We start from the raw sequence: 22,950 nt of genomic DNA, 5'->3' as shown, positions 1-22,950 counted from the left end.
CGAGAGTAACTATAATTCAGCGCTAAATTTAGTGTGAGCTTCCTGGAAACGGGGTCACAAAGGGGAGCAGGGTGGAGCGTGAGATTGTCGTTGGACAGTCAGCATAGGCTTTAGTCCATAGTCAGTGAGCAGTGATTCCTAAAGGGATATTTATGTAGGGGATGCGGAAGACCATAATAGACATCGCTTTCCATTGCTGGCTTGTGAGAGTTGTGCTAATGTTCTCTGAAGGTGACATTTTGTAGACTCAGCAGGAGCTGGGGCGTGATAATGGATCTTGACTTACAGGAGTCTTTCCTGTGGGCAGTTGAGCTGATGCGGTCCAGGTAAATTGCTTTGTGGTGAAGTCACTTTGTGAGGGGAGAGAACGTTAAGGCCTGGAAGGAGTTTGGATTTAGTCTACCTTGTTGCAATATTGGCTGCCTCAGCTTTCCTTCTGGGAAGTTCTAGATAGCTGTCAAGGTTGAGCAGTGTGAGGATGCCTTAGGCTCTGGGGTTTTGTCCTGGGCCAGAAAGTGACACATGCTCACAACAGGTGAGCAGCTGTTCCCTCTGTGGCCTTTACAAAGACTAGGAACATAGCTCCGGCCTTGTCCTAGTGGGTGTGATTCCAGCTTTTAAAATTTTTATTTAAAATGTTTTATTAGCATAGGGAGTGCATATGCCACAGTGTGTGGGATCCAGGGGGCACTTGAAGGACTCAGTTCTCAGGACTCTGCATCTCTGTGGCCATTTCTTTGCTAACACTACCAAAATGGCATATCTGGGTTTTTCTAGCTGATTCCAACATAGTCATCATAGTGGGTTTTGTCTTTACGGTTTTATTTGTAATTGTGTGTGTGTGTGTGTGTGTGTGTGTGTGTGTGTGTGCTCGAGTACCTCCATCAGTGTGCAGGCTTTGCACATGCATAAAGGCGCCCTCAGAGGGTGGAAGAGAGTGTTGGGATCTCTGGAGTCAGCCACAGGCAGGTGTGAGCCGTCCAGTGTGAGTTCTGCAAACCAACCGCAGGTGCTCTGAAGGAGCAACACACCCTCCTAATCCTCAAGTCCGGTCCACCCCCCACCCCCGTGCCTCGATGGGAATATCGAACAAATTACATAATGTAGTCGATTAGAAATAAAAATGTCTTTAAAGTCGTTTGGAGACCACTTATAGATCATAGCCATATCTCCATCACTCTTGTCTCAGACAAAAGTGGTTTTTGTTTTAGCGCAAGACAATTTTTGTTTACAAATTTTATATATGCTTATATTTTGACCAAATTCGGTTCCCCCAGTCCTCACTTCCAAAGTGCTGTTCTTTCTTTATTTATTTATTTTACTTTTATTTTATGTGCATTGGTGTTTTCCCTGCATGCACGTTTGGATGAGGATGTCAGATCTTGAAGTTACAGATGGTTGTGAGCTGCCACGTGGGTGTTGGGAATTGAACCGGGCTCCTCTGGGAGAGCAGTTGGTGCTCTTAACCACTGAGCAATCTCTCCAGCCCTGTGATTTTTTGTTTTTTGTTTGTGTTCAGCAGTGCTGGATGCCTTTGCACCCAGGTCTCTGTGGATAACCTGCACCTGCGTCTGTCCTCATTAAGTTCCAGTAATCAGAGCCGCAGGCTGTGCCCCACTGTCAGAGAGTTCATGGTTTTGCACAAGAGTAAAATGGAACCTTTCCCTCCTATACCCTATCGAATTTAATTTTTAATGATTTTCATTTTAATTTTTAAGTGTATGTGCACTGGTGGTTTTGCCTGTGTGTGTTCCAGATCCTCTGGAACTGGAGTTACAGACAGTTGTCAGCTGCCATATGGGTTCTAGGAGCTGAACCTGGGTCCTCCGGAAAAGCAACCAGTGCCCTTCTTAACCGCTGAGCCCGCTCTCCATCCTCCACTTCCCCATCCTTCCTCTCTATGTCTAAAATCTGTTTGTGCCTTTACCCATGGCTGCACATAAGACTGGTCTTCAAAGAACTGTTTATAATATCAGCTTCCCTTTTTCCCTTTTCAGAGCTGTGATTAACGGCTGGAAGCCTTTAATGGTAGGAGTCTAGATAGTTCTTTGTGGGCTTCAAGTGGGAAGAAGAAAGAAGGCACCTTCTTTCCTTGCCTGCCATCGTTTTGCTCCTCAGCTTTCCCGAACTTTTTGTGGTGCTGGATTTGAACCCAGAGCCTGGTGCGTGCTCAGTAAGCTTCCTACCACTGAGTTGCGGCCTCAGCCCTTCAGTGTTATGGCTTTAACGTACCTTGTTGAAGTCAGATCTTTTGTTGTCGTTGTCATTTTACTTTTGATTGTTTGTTTCTGTTTTGGGAGATTTTGTTTGGTTTTTCTTTTCCAGACAGGGTTTCATTGTGTAGCCCTGGATGTCCTAGAACTCACTCTGAAGATCAGGCTGGCCTCGAACTCAAAGATCCTCTTGCCTCTGCCTCCCGAGTGTGGGGATTAAAGGCCTTTGACATCATGCTGGCTAGTGGTCAGTCCTCAAGGACCGTTGGAAAGTTTCCCTGTGGAAGGCCGCTCTCAGCCGGGCAGCTGTGATGGTGGCAGACTGACTTGCGGTATATAACTGAATTCCTGGAGCTCTCGACAGTTATCCAACAATTTCCATCCATTGCACTGATCAGAAAACAAAACAAAACAAACAGTCTCCAGCCTAGAGTTTTGGATTTCTAGAGTGCTCCCTGGAGTACTATACTGGTTTGAAGATGGCTCTCTCTAGCTTAGTGAGATTTAGTAACTACAGTAATGGAGTTTGTCTGCTCTCAGGTGAAATTAAATAAAATTCCTGAGGCAATGGTACATTCTCCTGTTGGTTAGTAGTTGTGTTGATGGATGTCGTTTGAGTGGTCTTTCAAAGCATACGCTTTATACTGTCCGTGATTTAAGGAATAAACCAGACCCTTTGATGGTTGGGAACAACTTTCTCATGCCAGTAGTGCTTTCGCCGTGTTCTGCAGAGCCCCGGTGTTGGCTGGGGGTTTTCACACCCTGCACTGACTCAGCCCTGATTCATGCTGTGGACTGGAGTCATGATAGCATTTAAACAAAAGGGTTACATTGCTAAAACCAAACGGGCGGCAGCAGCCTCATCCCGGTGGCCTGTACTGTGGGATTTCTACGCTATGGGATGCAGTTCTATAGAAAACAAGCTGACTTTTCCCTTCGTCTGGGTTTCTCCTATCTACCTTTTAGTGCACATAGAAAACTTAATTTGTTCATGGCGCGTGATCTGTAACCAGCCCTGTGAGACTCAGGACTGCTGAGGGGAAAGAAAAGGAGGGTCTGCTATCGCACTTGCATGAATCAACGCGACACAAATGTCTGCTCCCTGTCACACCGATCATATTCAAATACTCACAGCAAATGGGATAAGCGTATTGTGTGCCTAGATAGGATCCCGCTTTCCTTCGCCATTCGAGTAGTTCTGAAGCACGTTTTTCTTCTGCCTTAGCTTCCGGAAGTATAAAGAATGGCTATAACCTCACCGCTCTCCAAAACCCATCAGTCACCCAGACAAAGAGCATGCTTGTCACTGACACATTCACTAATGGCGTCCCAAGAACACTCCGGTCTCTGCCTGTCATTGTGGAACCTACAAATAAGACAGACGTTGTCCCTGAGCACTCCAGACTTGCCATAACTTCAGTGTCAGCCTCCTCGTCACCCTCTGTGAAGGACTCAAGGACACACAGTGGACTCACTGAGCATATGGGAGCTGGCGAAGGCACTGAGCTGTCTACAGAAAACGGATATGGACTTCTATCTGTACACTGGCAAAGTGACGCCCCCCGTGAGTAATCTACCTTTGTGTGACCCATGGACATTTTATGTAGTTGGGTGTCCTTAGGGGGGCTCTTTAAGACCATTTGCAGTCTCTGAAGAGATCTGTGACTAAGGTGATACCAGATCCTTTTTTAGCTTTAGTACCGTCCCTAAGACGAGACACCAAACTTGGAGGGCCTAGGTGAAGCAAACATAGCTCCTTAGCTCACTCAGCAGAGTGGAAACCTCAGCCTTGGGGCTCTCACGGCTAATCCATATTCTCTCATTCTACATTGTCACCCTCAAAGGGAGACCTGGCATGCTCCTTATAACTGGATCCAGTGATTTTCTGTGTATAGGCCATCTTTTTAAACAAGTTGTCAGACATAAACATAGTTCCCAAATTTATAATTTGGCTTACTTCTTATAGTTTATTTTACTATACATCCGAAGTAGAAGAATTGTTTATCAATATCCCAGCTGTTTAAAAAAAAAAAACCAAAACGCTCTATATGATATTTATGACACTGAACTTGCTAGATGTAATGACTCCTTCCTTGAGTTACTTTCTCAAGGGACAGAGAGAAATACCCAAGCCTATAAGTTGCTGTTTGCACATGCCGTTCACAAGTCACCGACCTTTATTTTTAAGGTTACAGTGTTGCTGGCATCCAGTAATTTTAGAAGAATTCACAACATGACGATGCATGCAGGGCGACCCATCTAAATGCTGTTGGAAGCTCCTTGGCAGAAGGAAGCTTGCCAAAGAGAGGACATCTTAGTTGTTAAGCATCTTTTCCAGGTCCACTAATGGCCTTTGCCCCCGTGATCTCTTACAGCCTTCGGAGGACATCAGCTTGCCAGCAGCTCAGAAGCAGGAAATGGAAGTACCATGCCCCTGGCTGAGACTGTGCTGAGGTCAGACCCCTCCACTGGTGGTGGAGAGAGCACAGGACAACGGTTCCCCGCCAAGAATAAAGCATGTACAGATATGGCAGACAGCTCAGCTCTGCATCCAGAAGCTGGGGGTACTTGGGGTTTGACTCAGTCCTCACATGCTGCACAGCAGCCCCGAGGGGGCGACTCAGGGATGGGTTGGACGAGTTCCGCAGAGTCTTCATCTTCTTCATCTACATCTTCTTCCGAAAGTCTGGATTCCTCAGCACCACGAGGAGAGCATTCAAGTGAGTCCTTAGTCCATGGAAGTGGAGCACGGGGCCTTAGGATATGTCTGATTCTTTGATCTACCACAGCATGCTTTAGGAAAGGAATTTTACTATGCCCAGGTCATTCCCTTAGCTGGTTAATACAAACGTGTGTGTCCTTTTTGTCTGGTACATCTGTGGTGTGTGTGTGTGTGTGTGTGTGTGTGTGTGTGTGTGTGTGTGTGTGTGTGTGAATATTCTGCATACTAGTCCCTTCTGATATGTATAGCTCACTGTACTTTCTCCCACTCTGTACTTTGTTGTTTTTACTTTTTAAATTTTTATTTACTTTTATGTGCATTAATCTTTCACCTGCATGTGTGTCTACGTGAGTGTGTCTGATCCCTTGGGACTGGAGTTACAGACAGTTGTGAGCTGCCATGTGGGTGCTGGGAATTGAACCTGGGTCCTCTGGAAGAGCATCCAGTGCTCCTAACCACTGAGCCATCTCTCCAGCCCCTCCTCATGTTTGCTTTTTGATGGTAATATTGGGGCATGAAAGTTTTTAATTTTGGTCTAATGTGAACATTTTAAAACATTTGTTTTGCTGTTGTTGTGTTTTGTGGGCTATTTAAATATACTTTTGACTAATTTTTGAAAATAATTCTCAGTAGTTTTCTCATCATAACGTAGGTGCCTATTGAAGTGAACAAGCTTGTCATTACATTTCTAACAGATTTAAATTCTGACTTCCCCACCACTAGGTCACTGTGTATTATTACGCCTGCTATACACAAAAGCATCTGATTGTGAAAGAATCAACCACATGTGTGAGCTTGGTGCTATGGTGTGAGCCTTTTAAACCTAGCATTCAGGAGGCAGAAGCAGGTAGATCTCTGAGCTCAAGGCCAGGAAAACACAGTTTCGTTGAGATCAGGCCTTTGTGGAATTAAAAGGCTTGATGGGGGCGTTGTAGGGGGTCGGGGTGGGGATGGGGGATGGCTGGACCATTAAGAACACTTGCTGCTTTTATAGAGGACCTGAATTTGGTTCCTAGCACCCATATCAGGCAGCTCCCAACTCTGGAATATCTATCTGATGCCCTCTTCTGGCCTCCATGAGCAACTGCACTCATGTGTACATAAATACACGTGCACATATACGTAATTTTAAAATCCTTTTTGTAAACTAGATAAGGAGCTGCCTCATTGCTGAAATGAGCTCACTATACATTAGTATAATACTTTCTCTCTTTGCCTTTGGATCAGCCAAAGCTGACTAATTATAACTCCTGCCTTGGCTGGTTCTCAGTCTCCTTAGTACTCAGCCGCTTCGGCCTCTGACCCTCTGTGACTGTTTGCACACGTAAACTTTACTTGTAGAGTATACATGATCTCTCAACCAATTATCTTTTTTTTCCTCTCACACCCATACTGGGTGGCTCAGCACCCAGGTGCCTCCCAAGTCCTTCAGCATGCCTTAAGCCACCTTCGTGGTTCCTGGCTTACTGTTGCTTTGAGTCACTGATGTCCTGTCCGCAGGCTTATTTCCTGTAGAAGGCTCTTTTCTGTTCCCGGATAGAGGGAGAGAGTGGAGAGGCAGTCTCTCTTCAGATCTGGTCTCCAGCAGCTTTTCTTTCCCTCGGTGTTTGTTAGCATCAGTCAGTGGAAGACAGACCTTGTAATGTTACAGTTCCTGTGCAGGCCCCAGGCATCAGGCCCCTTAGTGATGGCCAGTGTAACTAACAGTTCTCAGCCTGGGCTTTATGACCCTCAGCCATGCAGGCTTGAGTCTCTTTCTGGAAATCTGGTGACCAGGGCCTTTGCGGGGCGAGGGGCTCTTGGGCTTCTTCATTGGCTCCTTATAACCTTTTATTAATTTCTTATTCTCTTTTGTGGTCCCTGCTTCTCTTCCTTCTGCTCTATCCGTCCTACTCCAGATGTCTACCTCTATCTGGGCCGTATCTGGGGAGCCTGGGTTTAATCAGGGGCACCTGGCAGGAAGTGGGTGCCAGGGGCTGCCAGGATTACTCAGGCACAGGCATCTGCGCCCAGCAAGTGCACTGCAGGTGCTGATCCCAGCAGGCAGGTGGCATCAGCAGGCAATCTGCTACTGTGCCAGGAGTTCCGAGGCCACCTACTTTTTCAAAAATGCAACAGCAGGTGTGGAGGGATGCTGGGTCTGTGTACCAGGAAGCCAGGTCTAAGCTTGAGACTCTGAGTGAAGGCGCAAGCTGTAGGGATAATTTCCAAGGCCAGCGGGGCCTCTGCAGTGCTCGCCCAGTAGTAACGACTGAATGCAGTGAAGTGGCCATGGGCAGTGCCAGGAGATGTGCCGGGTCCCCTGCCCCATGTCTCTCTGAGATCTTCAGTTGTACAGTTACAGCCTGACCCCTGGCACTGTCTTCACCCATACCCTCTGCTCTCTGTGGCCTTTGCTACGCTTTCTGAAAACAGCAGGAAAAGTCCAATCTGAAGATGCCTCTGGGGGTGGGGGTGGGGTGTCTACTGTCACAGCAGAGGAGAAGCAGAAGTCAGAATCTAAGCAGCCACCTTATGTAGCCCAGAAAGGGACATGCGGGCCAGTCACAGCCATTTGTGTTAGAGCAGGCAGCCTTGATCTTAGCACCAACCACTGACCGGTGTTTTGGACCAATCACAGCACAGCCCCGTCCTTTAGCACCAGTTTGAGCACTCCCTCTATGGGAGGAAGTTCTCTTTTAGCCAAAACAGAAGTGGTCTCCCCAGGCTTGGGATTACAGAAAGTCTGACTTGAACCGTCTCAAACAGCCCTGCCTGGGACGGTGCCCGCAGGAGCCAGTGAAGTCAGCTATGACCTTTGATAGTTGTCTTGTGACTGGTGCTGCCACAAGGGTAGTTTGTTTGTCCCTCTGCTCAAGGGCAGCAAGAGAAAGTTCAGAAGCTTCTAATGAGCCAACTTACCCGATCCTGGGTGGTTTTGCTTATTTACAGAAAAGCTAGAGAGTGCTTACAGTACAACCCAAAGCATCATTAACACTACTAGTGATTTTAGGGATGGTTAATGGGGCTGCAGAGGTGGCGCTCAGCAGCTGAATGCATACGGCTCTTGCAGAGGATCTGAGTTCTTTTTCCATCACCCTAATCAAATGGCTCACAACGAGCTGTTAGGTCTGGTTCCAGGGGATCTCACGCCCTCTCTGACCACTTCGGGTACTGCAGTCGTGTTCTTAAACTCACATTCAGATGCACGTCATTTAAAAATTAATGATATAGGATCTGGAGAGATGGCTCAGTGGCTAAGGGCACTTATAATTCTTGTATAGGATTTGGGTTTCTTTCCAGCACCCACATGGCAGCTCACAATTGCCTGTAACTAGGGCATGCAGGGAATCCAATGCCTTCTTCTAGCCTCTAAGGCATCAGGCACACATGTGCCTCATATATATATATATATACACGTGGGCAAAACACTCACACACACCCCAAAATTAAGGACGCAAAAATTAAAATAATTAAATAAAAACTGTTTTTAAACATATTTATTTTATTTATGTGTATGTGCACAGATCAAGTTTGGACTTGATGTTCACTATTTTTAAAAAGGATTTACTCAGTAATCTAATAGTATAAGGTAGTTCTAAGTTTAGCATCCATCACATACCCTGTCAAAAGAGAGGAAGGGCATTTATTCATGTGCTGCCTTCCCTAGTCCAACAAAATAAAACAAGTGCATTAAAAATAAAAAACAGGGTTGGCAAGATGGCTCAGTGGGTAAAGGTGCTTGCCTCCAAGCCTAATGATTTGAGCTCAATCCCCAGGACCCCAAATGATGGAAGAGAGAACAGACTCCGACTAACCATTCTCCAAGTTTCCCACTCCTGCGAGAGTGCACACACACACACACACACACACACACACACACGAGCTCTCGAGCGCACATACTTGAGTATAAAATAAAAAAATAAAAGAATACCAACCTTAATCTCCAGGCCTTTTTTAGTTCGTTCATTCTTTTGTTTATTGAGACATAGTTTTTCTGTGCAGCCCTGACTGTCCTGTAACTCACTCTGTAGACCAAGCTGGCTTCGAACTCGGAGATCCACCCTGCCTCTGCCTCCTGAGCGCATCACTACTGCTCATAAGTATCCTTGCTATTTTTTGACCCGCCGTGACTGGTGCTCCACAGGCCCCCCCACCCTTAACTTGCCACCAACTTCACCGATAGAACCCGATTGTTATCTTTTATCATTAAGCAGAAATCCAGTCTGGATCCTTTGGCTGGAGTAATATGAACAGAGGTATCAACCCGCTGGCCTCTGCTAAAGAGCCTCAGGGAAGCCTCTGGGCTTTGAATGTGAGGCTAAAAGTCCGGTCCCTGCATTTACCTCGTGCTCTTGCCTGCAGCCCTGGAAGGCGGCACACTGCGGAGCGACAGCTCGGATCCCAGCTCAGATCCCAGCTCAGATCCCGCAGACAGGACTTCCGGAGCACGCGCACCCCACACGTCTGCAATGTTCACCCGGAGCGGGGAGCGCACACTGCGGTCCCTTGACCTCCCTCGTGCAGCCACCCGCCCCGCGCGCCCCACTCCACGCGGGAACGTGACGGAGCCGGATGGCCTGCTGTCCAGGGCACCAACTTTCGGAGGTGTGTTCTCCCAGAGTAGCCTTCCTCGACTCTCTGTAGATTGGATCGAAAGTCCTGGGATGTTAGGTTGGCTGGCAACTCAAAAAGTAGCTTACTGCTTATTAGGAAAAGAATGTTCTGGGTTCTCCCACCCCTCTGGCCTCATGCTTGCTTGAGGTATATGGGATGACATCTGCCCGAGGGGGTTTAAAATAACGTAGAGTGGTAACTGTGGTGGACACCATCTCCCGGGAAGAAATACCTCCTTAGACAGTGGAAAGTTGGGAACGTTTTTCTTTTTCCATTTAATAATGACAATTACTATTTGGGGTCCGGGGAGCTTTTCAACAGCAATTTGGTTTTTGTTTGTTTGTTTGTTTGTTTTTAGAAAGGCATGAGGAAGGGCTTTGGAAACATTTCCTATTTTGGGGCTCTTGGTCCCCACTTTTCACTTCTGTCACTATCTCTGCTCCTCACAGGGTGAGGGGAGGGTCCTACTCTGAGTGACCCTGACTATTTTAGCCTTCCTCTGTCATCTTTACTCAGAGTGCTGGCCATGAGAAATCGTCTCTCACAGGCAGTATGGTCCTCTGTTAAGTTCACGGATAAGACACAGAGTATTGAACAGTGCTTGTCTCAGCTTTGTCTTTTCTTTTTGTAGTCACGGGACTGAGTTACACTCAAGAGCAAGGCTCAGATGCTGGACAAAGGACTTCCAGCGACCACACAGACCATGCCTACGTTCCATCTACTTTCACCAAAGAACGGACACTACTGTCCATTACAGATAACACTTCCTACTCGGAGACCAGCGAGAGCTCAACCTCTTCCATTCAGATCTCAGACTCTCCACATGTGAACTCTCCCTCTCAGACTCAGCCTAAACAAAATGCCATGTCCTCCTATGACAGGGAGCCTGCTCAGTCTTCCACCCAGTCACCGGCTCTGCATACGTCCAACCTCCCAACCTACACATCCACCGTTAATATGCCAAACACCATGGTTCTTGATACCAGAACCAAACCTGTTGAGGACCCACCTGATTCAGTGATGCCTTCAACTCCGCCCTCACCGTCACAACCCCAGCCATTCTCATCAGCCTTATCATCCACCGGGTCTCCCACACAGCAGCTAAAGTCTACCTCTGAGGCCGCCACATCCTCACCATCACCTTCACCGGTCTCCTTAATGGTGTCGACTCTTGCCCCATCTTCTGTCTCACAAACAACTTTCCCACATCCATCTTCTACCCTAGTCCCTCACAGGGCAAGGGAGCCACGTGTGACTTCAGTCCAAATGTCAACAACAGTATCGGCCGTCGCATTGATCCCCAGCAACCAAACAGCAGACCCCAAGAACCAGAGCACCCCACAGCAAGAGAAGCCCATCACAGAAGCGAAGTCACCAAGCTTGGTGTCTCCGCCCACAGACTCTACCAAAGCAGCAACAGTAAGCCTTCCTCCAGGGACCCCTTGGTCCCCAGCCTTAACAGAGTTCTCCACAGAACCAGCCTTTCCAGCCACAAGCATCAGCGTAGGCCAGATGTCTTCAGCTGTGACATCTGCCATGCCCCAGACTACTAAGTCTCCTGTGACCAGTCCCAGCACCCTGTCACACGTAGAAGCTTTGACCCCAGGTCTTGTAGTTGTACACACTACCCCAGAGAAACAACCCCTCCCAACCAACCCTGAAATTCTAGTGCCACAGATCTCAACTGAAGGGGCCATCACCACAGAAGGGAACCGGGGGCTTATGAATCCTACCACTCACTCAACCCCTCTGAGCACTTCAACTGTGCCAACAGAAGAAATAACCACAGAGAGTGGCCATGCAGAAGAGCCCAGCCCAGGTTCACATTTTCTTAGACCATCTTCACCTCAAACCACAGATGTTTCTACAGCTGAAATGTTGACTTCCAAATATACCACCTTTGCTGCTCAGAGCACCCCACAGTCACCAACAGAACTGTCACCTCTAACCCCAGGTAAAGTGCATCTTACAAATACATTGACCACTAGGCCCTGTCCATTAGTAGAGCTGCAAGGGGGTTTGTGGTTTGTGTGAATGTGTAGACCTGGCTAGTATCTGGGTCTGTTTTATGACCCAGAAGAACTCCCACTATAACAGAAAGCATGAAGTTTGGGCAGTGTGGGTCTAATTTTCTCCTGATATCCCCCCAAGTTACATGATTTTTTTTTTCTGAAGAATGAGGAGAGAGGACACTGTGTGGCCCTGTGTGACATGCACAGAAGATGTAACTGTAGCCTGCCATGCCCTGTAATTGTCAAACATTTCAACTGTGCCTTTAGCTCATCTAAGGGCAACGTCCGGCTTAGATGTGGGTCTGGACAGTGGAGAAGCTTGGCTAAGATGCTGAATGTTGGCAAAACACATGGCTTGCACACACATACAGTCTCCCACGGGGTCTCAGGCACCACAAAAGAAATAAGAAGCTTTAGGTGGTTTGTTAGAGGTAGGTGTGAATGTCTACTTTCACAAAGAGGACCCAGTGCCTCCACATTAATCAGCTCAGGGGCTTCCTGGGGGCAGAACCTTCTTTCTCTCTATCAAGGGAGACCCACAGCTCTTTGTGTCCTGATTTTATTGCTAGTTAGTAACCAGAAGACATGCAAACAAAAGGATGTTGGACAGACCTCTTCTCACTGACTACTTGACCAGGGTTTCTTTGCCTTGTGGGTGAGGTTATCTGTTCAGCGTGTTGAAGGTATCAGAAAAAAAAAGGCAACCTGGGGCAAAGAAAGAGGCAGAGGCAGGACAGCAGGACATGGGGTTACCAATGCACTTGAAGTTGATCCAGCAGACCTGCTGTTGAAGGAGAGACAGATCATCTTAAGTTACAGGGAAAGAAAGGGAATAGTGTGTGGTCGCTCCAGCAGAGAGCTCAGTTTGTTGTACTAATTTCTCTTAGTGAGGATGAACCTGGAGGGCAGAGTCATAAGTTGTCGCTGTACCACAGCACCCCTTTCTCAGCAACCTGAGTATGTCTTCTCCAGAAGAATCTTTATTTCCGGCAGGCAATACATTCAGTCCTGGGTTCAGCAGACTCCCTTAAAGGGAGTGTTAGCTGTTACCGTTGCTGGAAGTATTTACAGCATGTTCCCTGCAAACTATAGAATTACCTAAGGGTTCCGTGTTTAATTATGTAGGTGTTCTGATCTTATAGGTGGTGTTAGGTAACATTTAAAGTATGGGGGCTGAAGAGACCACTCCGTGTCTGTTTAGAGGACATCCTGAGTTTGGTTCCCAGCAGCCACATGGAGAAACTCACAACCACTTGTAAACAGCGTGCCCACATGCCCATGCCCACACCCCCCATATACACGTAATTTCCAAATAGTAAAATCTCAACAATGACTGTGAAGAACAAGATGGCTTGTTTCAGGCTATTTTGAAGGCCCTGACTTCTGTTTCCTTTCCCCTCTCCCCCAGTGATAATGTGGTTCTCCTCCCTGTTTCCTTTCTCCTCCCTGCAAGTGATAATGTGGTTCTCAGCTTTTCAAAACCCCTTATAAAACAAGTATAACCGGAGTGTGACCCTTCTAACTATATAGAGCGAAACATCATGCGTGGGCATCATGAGGCAGGGAATGAATGGGAGATGCCAAGGTGACATTAAAGTTTAACCAGAAAGGGCCTCCTGAATTCAGATGGAGCCTGATTTTGTATATAGAAAGAGCTGGACACCTGCAACCCTAGCACTTAGGAGGCGGGGACAGGAGAGTCAGACGTTCACTGTCACCCCAGGTTACCCAGGAAACCTCCGTGACCTACTTGAGAAGGGCATCGTAGTGTTTAACTGATAATTTTCTAGGCGCTGGGCAATCCGTGGAGGCCTGATTGAACTTCAAGATATTCAGAAGCCGAACATGGTGGCACATGTGTACAATTCCAGCGTTTCAAGATTTCTCAGAGAAAGGTTTCTAGAGTTTTGACAAAGTCCAAGAGGAAAAGGGAGCCATGCATATGGGTGCATTTGTGCACACAGTGAATCGTAGAGCAGACAGGATAAAATTGACCAGAAATTCTTTCCACCTTAGAACATGCTTTAAGTTGGCATTTACATAGTCCAGTAGAAATTTCTAAGTCTCACAAAGGCAATATAATTATTGGTCCTGAACCAAGTGGCCCGAAAGAAGCATTTAATATGCGTGCTTACATTCAGGTATGTAATTATCCAGCACTTACATATGTACACAAAGTGCCCCTGTGCCCAGTACCACCTCTGGGGACCCTGCACTATTTTAGAGGGTGTGAGGTTTTTCAGGGGCAAGTAAACAGACATAAGCTAGAAGCAAGTGTTAGCTGCGAGAAGATGTTTGCCAGAACTCCTCTGACATTGCCTGTGCTGTTCCGTCAATGTGTTTAGTCAACAGCTGTACCATGAATCCTTGTCTTCATGATGGCAAATGCATTGTGGACCTCACCGGCCATGGGTATCGATGTGTGTGCCCGCCTGCCTGGCAAGGGGAGAACTGCAGTGTGGGTAAGAGGCAGGATCGTCTACTGTAATGTCACCTTGGGCTATTGGGCTAGTCAGTAAGATGCTTTTTCCAGGACTGACAGCATGGACTGTGCTTACAGAAGACCTAAGTTTGGGTTTAATCCATATCGGGGGAGGGGGTCGTTACTGTCAAAGCAATTGGACACGTCTGGCCTCTGCAGGCACCTCACTCATGTGTACACAGACATGCATATGATTAAAAACAATCATTTTTAAAAAGAGACTCTCTCTTCTAGAGTGTACAAAGGTGAGAGTTTTTAAGTTTAATAGTCTTCTTGCTTGAATGTTAGTGTGCTTGTATGTTGTCTGTAATATGAAGGACCACAGCATGTTATAGACAAGCTTTTGGTCTAGCTCTGTTCTATAGATTCTCTACTCCCCTGCAACACTGGACCGTCTAGAGCTCCCTGCACTCTCCTGCCCTGGGTATTTACTCTGCTGCTTCCTCAGCTCAGAATCTTCCCTCTTCCCAAAGATCTGCTTGCCGAAGTCGCTCTAGTTTTATTTATTATTTAACTATAATTTAAAACGGTCTTTAATTTTTTTTGCCTGCATCAAAATCTACACTTTCTGCTGGGCGTGTCTTTAATTCCATCACCCAGGAGCCAGAGATAGTAGGATCTCTATGAGTTGAAGGCCACTCTGATCTACACAGCGAGTTCCAGGCCAGCCAGGAATAAAAGGATGAGGCCCTGTCTCAAAACAGCAACAGCAACCAACTAGATCTATGTTTATCTCTGTACCTCTAAACCGTGCCATGTGATACAGTTACTTCTTCACATGGCTGCCACTGTCCCGGCAGGAAGTCGTCCCCTCTTCTTTTGTGGCACACTCCACACAGTGCCACTTGGTTCTTGGTATGTACTGGACTATGATTCTTTGTCTACCACCCCATCAGCATGCTCTTGTTTGTCTTCCCCTGCAGATGTGAACGAATGTCTCTCCAGCCCCTGTCCTCCCCTAGCCACGTGCGACAACACTCAGGGATCTTTCACCTGCAGATGCCCGGTCGGGTATCAGTTGGAGAAAGGAATATGCAGTCTGGGTAAGAGAGTTAAGTCGGCCGTTGAACTGACTGTTTCCTTCCTAATCAAAGCCAACGTGTTTTCCAAGCTAAACAATCCAGGAATAAAGAAGCACAGCATATTGGCTGTTATCCCAACACTTGTAGATGCAGTATCTTCCTTCGCTGTTTGTTGATAGACATCATATTTTTATATATTAAATTCAAGAGACATCTATAAGTGTATCCTTTATATCTGAGACACTCAGTGGCCAAGCATTTGCTCAGCCATTTTACCCTTCAGTTTCATTTTTTAAAAAAGGGGGGTATATTTCAACTACATAAGGGTTTTAAAATTATTTATTTACTTACAATTTTTTGTTCATTTTTATTTATTTTTTTAATTTTAGAATTAAAAAAAAAAACAGTAAGATTCTGATGGGCTTCTGTGGTGTGTACATATTCTGAAAGTGTAACTCGAGTTGTTAGCCACAGACAGGTACCTTTTGGCACACCCACCCCTGGAATCTGGCCACGATATTGGTCATACCTGTTCCTCATTTGATAGGCCCATGGAGCTCCTCGGTTTCCCGTCCACTCTTCATCCTACTGGTTAAAAAGCAGATCAGCAAATGCAGCAAAAACCAAGGCTCCGAGATGCTCAGTGGCCAAGCAGGGGTCACAGCTGATGATTTCTAGCCCACAGTTTTCTGTTATACAACAGTGTATTTATTGTAAGAGTGTCCTTACACACAGGGCATGACCCTTCTTGGGTTGCTGAATTTAACACCTTGTTTGCTGGAGAAGTTAGAATGAGAAATTCAGATTCAAAGCTAAAACTCTCAGGTGAAAGAATCTCTGCCTTTGTATCCGCTCCAGTTGACCAGTGTGGTGGCGTGTGCACAAATGCTCAGCCAACAGTTTTGGGGAGAACCAATGCCTGTGTTGCCTGCAAGTGTTATCTGCATGGACCCCCCCAAAACCCACAGATGGAAGACGCTTCTTAAGGCTAGCACTCTGCGAAAATGAGAATTTCGAACATTATCTGAAATATAAAAACTGAGCATTGTTTTCTAAAAAGGAAAGTCTACATATGTAGACAGGCGTCAAAATCAAGAATTTCAGTAATTCTACTGCGTCTGGGTAACCTGTTCTGTGTGGCCACACCCTGCAGGGACCTAGCCGAGCGTATGCAGTTGAAGACGAAAGGAGATGGGAATATTTGTTCTTATTGTTTGTGGTTTGAAGCCCATGGAAAACACACTCGCTTTAGGCTCCCAGCCACCACCCGCACCGAATAGCCAGCCAGAACCTCAGTGTCCCCATCTGTTAAATCAGATTACGGCATGCTCCACTGCTCGCTCAAGGTTTGGGGGATGTCAAATAAAATAATCTGTTTGAACAAGCTCTAAGTGTGAAGAACTGTCCAGATGGAAGGCAGCATTCACCAGACTGGATGCTAAGAAAACAAACTGCTCTCGATACGGAGCCATTGTTACAGGTCAATAGTGAAATCAGCAGTTAAACTTGAGATTTGAAAAAAAGTCTATCTTGGGCCAGTAAGGTGGTCCAGCAGATAAAGGTGCTCACTGCTGAGTCTAACTAGCTAAATTCGATTCCTGGGACCCACGAGGTAGAAAGAGAAAACCAGTTCCAACAAGCCATTCTCTGAATTACACATGAGTGCTTTGGACTGTCAACACACAGGCGAATGCACACAGGCAGGCACAAAGTAAATAAATGTAATTTTTTAAAATACCCATTTTAAAGCTGTCTTGAGTACACTAATTATATTAAAAACAGGGACACATCTGTGTCTTTCCACAATGTCAGAATTTATTGAGTAACAGCAAGTTCACAAGCTACTTCAATTTCATTTGCTATAATTTGCCAAATTATTCTGATCTCTCTTGATAGCTGGCCATGGGCAAGCATAGGTTTGTTTCAAATTTAATTACAAATATTAACTCAGATCACATATTACATATCACAGGAAAGAGAGGTGCATGTGTGTGTGTGTGTGTGTGTGTGTGTGTGTGTGTGTGTATGTGTGTGTGTGTGTATGGGGGGGGGGAGAGGCCACAGCATGGGCTGGAGACATGGCTCTTCCAGGGGTCCTGAGTTCAATTCCCAGCAACCACATAGTGGCTCACAACCATCTGTAATGGGATCTGAAGGGAGAGACAGTATACTCACATACATTAAATAGACAAATCATAGAGAGAGAGAGAGAGAGAGAGAGAGAGAGAAAGAGAGAGAGAGAGAGCCACTGCAAAGTTCAAGAAGTTTAAAGGGGTCTTAGGAGTGTCAGATACGGAGAAGAGAGTCAGTCTTAGTGGTTGGATCAGGGACCACAGTGGAGAACTGAGGACTACACCAAGCTGCTGTGGGGGTACAGGCTTGCGCTGGGACTGTACTCTTGAGAGGAGCTGTAGAGGCACAGGACTGTGAAACACAGACCCATGTAGGCCACAGGGGTGAGGTCTTACACAGAACTGGGGCCAGACGGACAAAGGGACAGAGGATGCCACATCAAGAGTGGAGACTGAGCCAAGCTGAAGTCCTTTAGTCATACAGGTCCTGTGCACACTGGGTGGTCAGATGCCAGGTTGCTAGGGCCACTGCCATAAGAGTATAAGGTGTCCTCCTCTTCGTGGGTAGCAGGAGCGGCTGTTGCACCTTTCCTTGGTGTGTTTCATAAGCTCTTAGGACCTCCCTTTTCAATCAGAGTTTTCCTAAGCCCCTATACTTATGCAGATTCGATCTAATTGATACATTCTTGCAGCAAGATATTTAGCAGTCTGTGCCCCAGGCTGGACAGGAGGGGGTGTCTTTATCCACAGCATGAAATAGAGTCAAATGCTGCTTGTAAAATGGAGTCACCCAGGACAAAGCATAGGCGGAAAGTCCCTGTTTTTACAATAAGCAGGAACTTAAGCCAAGCACGGCCTCATCTCCACAGAGGTAGAAATGCCTTTGGCAAATCCCTTCCAGGAAAGAAGGCAGAGTTTAGGAGCAGACAGATGATATTACTCATGCTAAAAACAGAAGGCAGGAAACTTCTGTGTGCCTAACTCTTGTCCTGTGTACTTTCCTAAATGGAGAGTCTGGATTTGAACTTGGGCACCTGAGGAGGGAATCAAGCAGGCCAGGTGACTGTCTGGACCGCTTGTGTGCAGAGCGCCCGCCCACAGGTAGCAAAGGGAAGCCGTTCAGTTGGGTGAACGAAGTCTTTCTCTTTTCCTGTCCTCTGGCTTCATTGTTTGCAGAGAAGCATGCAAATTAGAGCATGCTGAAATGGTTTCCCTTGGCCCAGAGTGTTTTCAAAGAGCTGCCTGCTGTTTAGAAAGAGTCCTAAGCAGCTGGCTGCACTGAACTGTGGAGCAAGCATAAGGATGTTAAATAAGAACCAGAGGCTCAGTCAGTTAACTAAAATGTTAGCAGTTTTCCCTGGCTCACTTACCAGCTCCCCTCTTCATTCAGCATGCAAGCTTTCCTTGTTAGAGGGGCTGAGGCTTTACTTATTTTTCTTCTGTAGCGAGGGAAAGATACGAATTTTAATATCATAAGATATAATTTAATATGATGAATTGATATAATGGTAAGTAATAATTGATCAATGAGTGATAAGAACCAGCTCTAAAAACCGGCTGTTAATTGTTGGTTGTCTGCTCATTCTGGAACCTCGGGCCCAATCATCAGAAATTAGTGTTACCTAAAATTTTATTTTATAAGTGAAATGGGCCTTAAAATTAGGGAGGCTTCCCCCTCCCTGGACCCCAGCAGTGTTTCTAACGTGGGTTGTTTTCTCTACATGGCTGATAATAATGGAATCATAGCACCTGGGCATTAAACCTACTACAAATGTGTGTCACTCCTTGGCCACCTCGAGGAGGAAGTATTTACCCTCGAGAAGACCCGTGCAGATTGTCCTGCTGGGGGATAAAGCTGGCTGTTCCGAGATTTCCAGATGTGTAGCTTTGCGTAGTCCCAGTCTCTGCTGTGTGGTTTAACGGGAAATGCTTTTCTCTTCAGTGAGAACCTTTGTGACCGAGTTTAAGTTAAAGAAGACTTTCCTCAATGCTACTGCAGAAAACCATTCTAACACTCAGGAGCTTGAAAGCGAGATGGCTCAAACAGTAAGTGTCCGGACATCGCTCTGCATGCTAACCCTTTGTTTTCTAGACCAGATCTCTTTCAGAAGTGTATACATACTGCTGAGGGCCATCTACATCCCCCAGATTTACTTCCGTCTTCACGGGGAAAGTTTAAGGTGAGGTTAAAAAAACAATAAATGTCTTGGAGATGGAAGAAAGGTGTTAGGACCTGAAGAGTGCTGCTCAGCCACATCTCCATGTGTGCCCCCATCTGACAGGCTGTTTTCTCATGCAAACACAGAGTCAACAGGCATGGTGATGCCCTGTACCCATGTGAGCTGCCCGTGAGGGGGAAAGATCAGAAAAGTGTAGTGTCCCATCTGCTATGATACCTGATGTGAGCTCCTTGTGTTCTCAGAGCTTGGAGAGAGTCCACTCTCTCCTCAAAGGATGCCAGCAGCCTGGTCCTAATTCCGACTAGCTGGGCTTGTGAGCTCACAATGTAAATTATCTAAAGGCCTTGGATGCTGCTTTTTCCCTCTTTACTTTTATAGTAGGAAAGAACAGATAAAAAGAAATGGAAATGAGACACAGACAATACATTTTGTTCGCAGCAGCTGCCCAAGTCAAAGATTTGGTGTTTGGGAACTGAAATGTGCCATTACACTAAATTAGAGATGAAATTAAATTAGATTTGCCACTACATTGAATTAGACTTCATATATTAGCCAGGAATTAAGTGCTCTTATAGGACTGTGGATTTTGTTTGTATTTTAATTCCATTTTCATGTCTACTGAGCATTTAATCTGTCACGGGGACTATGCCAGATGCTCAGTCCTGTAAGAGGGTTGGTAACATATCTGCAGATGGCAAACGTGGAGGCTCTGGAAGCTGACAGTCTTGTCTGAGTCTACACGAAGCACAGGCAGTGTTGGAAGCAGTCTACTAGATCACCAGTGTTCAACTAACTGCCAGTCTGGAGGTTTCTAAGAGCACTGTACATTTCAATAATTTACTAGGAGGACCCACAGAACTTATTGGAGGCCATTATCTTCACAGAAATGGTCTCTTGCTCTGGCAAGCTTTAAGTTAAAATTAGCTAAGGAAAGAGTTGCATGAGCCAGAGTCTGTAGGTTCCAAATGCAGAGCTTCTAGTTGCTGTGTCCTTGTGGTTTTAATGACATTGTTGGTACCTCTTGGCAACAGTATATAAGTAAGTGTATAGAGTCTGGCCAACCATAATGCTTACCTGAGCCTTGAGGTCTGAAGCATTTATTTGGATGTCACCATATAGACATGGTTGACTGACTTCAGTCCCTAGGCCTTCTAGGGGGCTGAAGTGATGTCATATTACCCAGAATTCCCTCTAGTGTTCACACTGCTGGTGTGATCACATGGCTAGTGGCAGGGGCTATGCCAAATACTCTGGCACGACCCAGGCCTCCCAGCTCAACAAATTTTTTCTTGTCAAGCAAGACACTCTGAAAAATAGCTTAGAAACTGCCTTGTGAGATCAGGAAAAAGTAGATTGATTGCTTCTCCTGCTTATTCTGTAGATAGATACTTTCCTCTAACATACTGTAGGGTGTTGGAGCTCTGTGTAAAAATGTAGTCCTTCACGTTACACTGGGCTAAGCAATTTGCCTAGCTTGGTTGGTTTGGTTGGTTCTTTGTTTGGCCATGTATCATCATAGAATACACTGGACATGACACACCTCACCCCAGCTAGCAGTGAAGAATTACATGGCCGTTGGAGAAAGCTTAGCATTGGTTTCTTAAGATGGCATTCTGCTCATACCTAGATAAAAGGTTAATAAGGCAATAATAATAATAAATCATTGCTACAGAATATATATACATACATTATATACATATATACATTATATATATAATATGTACTATAAAGTATTATGAAGTAACATGACACTCAAACCCACAAACCACTGGGCAGCATTCCATACCTGACTCTTATCTCCCCAAATCAGAGGGCTCTGAAGGCAGGAGGATCTACCTGGGATGAGATACTGAGGTCCTCTGCTACATAAAAGGGACTCTCTAGCTTTGCTGTTAAAGGGGCCAACACTACTTATGTTGCTCAGAGGCTTTCTGCTCTCTGTGGGCACTAGGTAAACATGAGGCACATAGCTCTAATTTGTTCCCAACAAAAGAGCTCTTGACCCCTGTCGTGTAATTTCCCGCAGAGTCTTTATAATGAAGGACGTTGAGTCAGGTCAACTCATTATAGACTATGAGGAGCCTGTAGGGCCAGTCAGACTTGGGAAGCTAAGTAGAGCTGAGTTTTTTCAGCTAGCTTGTTCACTATGCAGAGTCCGAATAAACAGTTAGTTTCCTGGTTCTTTAAAAAAAAAAAAAAAAAAAAAACAAACAAACAAACAAACAAAAAAAAAAAACCCTGGGTCTTCTCCTTTGAAAATGTTTTGTTTTCGAGGATGCTGCACTGAGCATTTCCTGCTGAGATTTTTCTACTAATCCACTATCTGCCCTGGGGAACAACAGAAAGGTATTGGGGGTAGGGGGGTGAAGAATACAAAGGCCACACTGCTTTGGGTAAAGCTGCCTGCTGATAACTTGAAGCTACCTGAAAATAGAAAATTTGTTTCTTGGCTGACAACCTGGTTCTTCATTTCAGTTAAACGTGTGTTTTTCAACACTGCCTGGTTATATCCGAACTACAGTCCGTGTGTCTAGGTGAGAAACCGAATTTCTTTTGTTTATGAACTAGTCTATGGAATGGGGAGTGAGGGTGGAGCAGCGCTGTTCCCAAATGGGTGATCAAAATTAAGGCAGTCTCCGTTTTACAGCCAATATACACCGGGTAACCCGAGGCCACGGTCACTGGGCCTTTATGTTCCCCTATTCTTTCTGTGAAGAGTGGCAGTAGAATTTACTTTGCAAGCTGCCTGGGACCCACATGTCACTTCAAGTCAGTTAAGGCCTTGCTAACTTTGCCCACAGAGAGCCCAGTACCATGGTCATCTCACTGCAAACCACCTTTGCCCTGACCTCCAATGTGACACTATTTGACCTGGCTGACAGGATCCAGAAGTATGTCAACTCCTGCAGGTCCTCTGCTGAAGTCTGCCAACTCTTGGGGTCTCAGAGGCGGGTCTTTCGAGGTAAGAAGGGAGTCTCTAGGAGCGGGGGGACCTGCCCTTGCAGGCAGGCATAGACTTAGAGATGGGAGGCATTTGGGGCTCAGACCTAGGGAAGCTCCTTGACAGAGCCTGTCTTTAGAATGTATAAGCACAGTCCTTCACAACACTCACATGCATATATCTGCACATGGCCTTTGGAGCATTGGCCCCCTGACATCCGGTTCCTTCTGTTTCTTCTGTACGGTGACAGGAAGAACTCACAGGAGCTGATGGAACAAAAGGTTGTTTCCTGGGGAGACAGAAAGTGACAGAGAGTCTGTAGGGCTGTCAATGATCTTTATATGATGATGACTGAGAAAAAACAAAGATCTGTGTGCATGCAGTCTTACCTATCTTTTGTTTGTTTACTATCATAAAAGCACAGAATGACTGAGAGGGTTCTGGGCCGGATACTCTCAGGAGTGCTGTGACGCTGGGGCTCTCCCTTCCTTGGTCCTTGTTTGGTCAGAGGCTCTTGTCCTGCGTTAGGGTAAGGCCAGTGAGGAAGGTGATTCAGGACAAGTCTGGAAGGCTTCTTGCATCTTTCGGGGATAGTTTTACAGCTGGGAGTGGAGAACTTGCTGGAATAAGAAAGCATCCATAGGTATATGGGCTGGTCCCTCTTGGTGATCAAAGTGTGCTCTGGTTAGCTCATTGTAACACTGGCTGAG

The 22,950-nt window shown here is 46.1% G+C and overlaps 1 protein-coding gene across 1 annotated transcript in view; it reads left to right on the top strand.

Annotated features, from left to right (window-relative positions):
- HEG1 (heart development protein with EGF like domains 1) overlaps positions 1 to 22,950 on the top strand; it is a 74,331-nt gene that overhangs the window by 28,393 nt on the left and 22,988 nt on the right. The window contains exons 3-11 of the mRNA XM_080919440.1: positions 3,439 to 3,777; positions 4,589 to 4,933; positions 9,280 to 9,522; positions 10,163 to 11,485; positions 13,889 to 14,005; positions 14,949 to 15,068; positions 19,062 to 19,165; positions 21,775 to 21,833; positions 22,101 to 22,261. Coding sequence (XP_080775566.1) covers positions 3,439 to 3,777; positions 4,589 to 4,933; positions 9,280 to 9,522; positions 10,163 to 11,485; positions 13,889 to 14,005; positions 14,949 to 15,068; positions 19,062 to 19,165; positions 21,775 to 21,833; positions 22,101 to 22,261 — 2,811 coding nt within the window. The remainder of the gene's footprint in view (positions 1 to 3,438; positions 3,778 to 4,588; positions 4,934 to 9,279; positions 9,523 to 10,162; positions 11,486 to 13,888; positions 14,006 to 14,948; positions 15,069 to 19,061; positions 19,166 to 21,774; positions 21,834 to 22,100; positions 22,262 to 22,950) is intronic.

The sequence above is a fragment of the Micromys minutus genome (genome assembly GCF_963924665.1).
Source record: "Micromys minutus genome assembly, chromosome: 7".
In the NCBI taxonomy this organism is placed as follows: Eukaryota; Metazoa; Chordata; class Mammalia; order Rodentia; family Muridae; genus Micromys; species Micromys minutus.
Note: the sequence above shows the minus strand (reverse complement) of the source record. Positions and strands in the feature narration are given on the sequence as shown.